Source organism: Arachis ipaensis, chromosome B04 (assembly GCF_000816755.2).
Source record: "Arachis ipaensis cultivar K30076 chromosome B04, Araip1.1, whole genome shotgun sequence".
In the NCBI taxonomy this organism is placed as follows: Eukaryota; Viridiplantae; Streptophyta; class Magnoliopsida; order Fabales; family Fabaceae; genus Arachis; species Arachis ipaensis.
The window spans coordinates 8,395,930-8,396,981 of NC_029788.2; the positions used below are offsets into that span (position 1 = coordinate 8,395,930).

General features: G+C 39.4%; 1 protein-coding gene across 1 annotated transcript; it reads right to left on the reverse strand.

Annotated features, from left to right (window-relative positions):
* LOC107635967 (putative lipid-binding protein AIR1) lies at window positions 271-825 on the reverse strand. Its single transcript, XM_016339514.2, has one exon. The coding sequence runs from the start codon at window positions 722-724 to the stop codon at window positions 296-298; it is 429 nt and encodes a 142-aa protein (XP_016195000.1). The 5' UTR covers window positions 725-825; the 3' UTR covers window positions 271-295.

The following is a 1,052-nucleotide window of genomic DNA, read 5'->3' on the forward strand; positions in this document are numbered from 1 at the left end:
GGATGGACATACCATATGTATACGTATGCATACTTATGTTTTGATGAGGACTTAGGAGGGTTATTAATACGTCCAACTGTCCAAGACTGATAGCTTCTACATGCAGATCGAAGCTAAGACACACATACATATACATACATACATATATTAAATATTATAAGCATTAAACAAAAACATATATAGAAAATTAAATGTGCATCCATATAAATATGGTGAAAACTCATTTGACAGTTGCTGAAGTTGATAGTTAAAAATTCACATCAATTAACATATATATGTGTATTTTGTTTAATTTCTAATTAATAAGTGGTGGGCACTGGAAGTTTTCGGGAGCGTTTCTGTCACAGGCGTCGAGCAAGAGGGACAATGCAACAGGAACGTCTACGTGGATTATTGGCAAGTAGTCAACCCTAATTACATCGCAAAAGCAAAGAGCTGCGTCAAGGTCAACAAGACCATCCAAGAGGGTGCAGCATTGGGCCGGTATGGGCCGCGGCCCAATAAACATGTTTAAGACACCCGCGCAAGCACCTAACTGTAAGGTATTTAAGGGACAAGACGGTGGTGTGTTAGGTGGTGGCGCGTTGGGTGGCGGTGTGTTAGGAGGCGGCGCTTCGGGAGGAGGGGGTTGCAAGGGGAAAAGACTTGCCATTGTGGCGGAAAAGAGAAGGTTAAGGGAGAAGAGAATGGCGGTGGGTGCCACCATAGCCTTCTTGGAACCCATATTACTTTTGTGGTGGCTTCGTGAACTTGGAGATGACTGCAACTTAATTTATAGGCCATGGGTTTATGTACGGATATCATACGGGTTAACATATACTATCAATACTTACGGATATTAATAGCACTCACACTTTGCAAATGAGTAATAACTCAAATGACATAGTCTCTCCATATTCAATTAAGAGAATGCGGGTTCGAGTCTCCTATTTTAGTAAAAAAAAAAAAGGAAAAGTATAGGATACTAATACATTATCTGCCAACTTATTACCAACAATAATGAATTATTATATTTTAAACACATGTATAAAGAGACACATCTAGGAAATATA

Bases quoted from the DNA above. Each gene is read 5' to 3' on its own strand.
- LOC107635967 (XM_016339514.2), bottom strand. From the start codon at position 724: ATGGGTTCCAAGAAGGCTATGGTGGCACCCACCGCCATTCTCTTCTCC.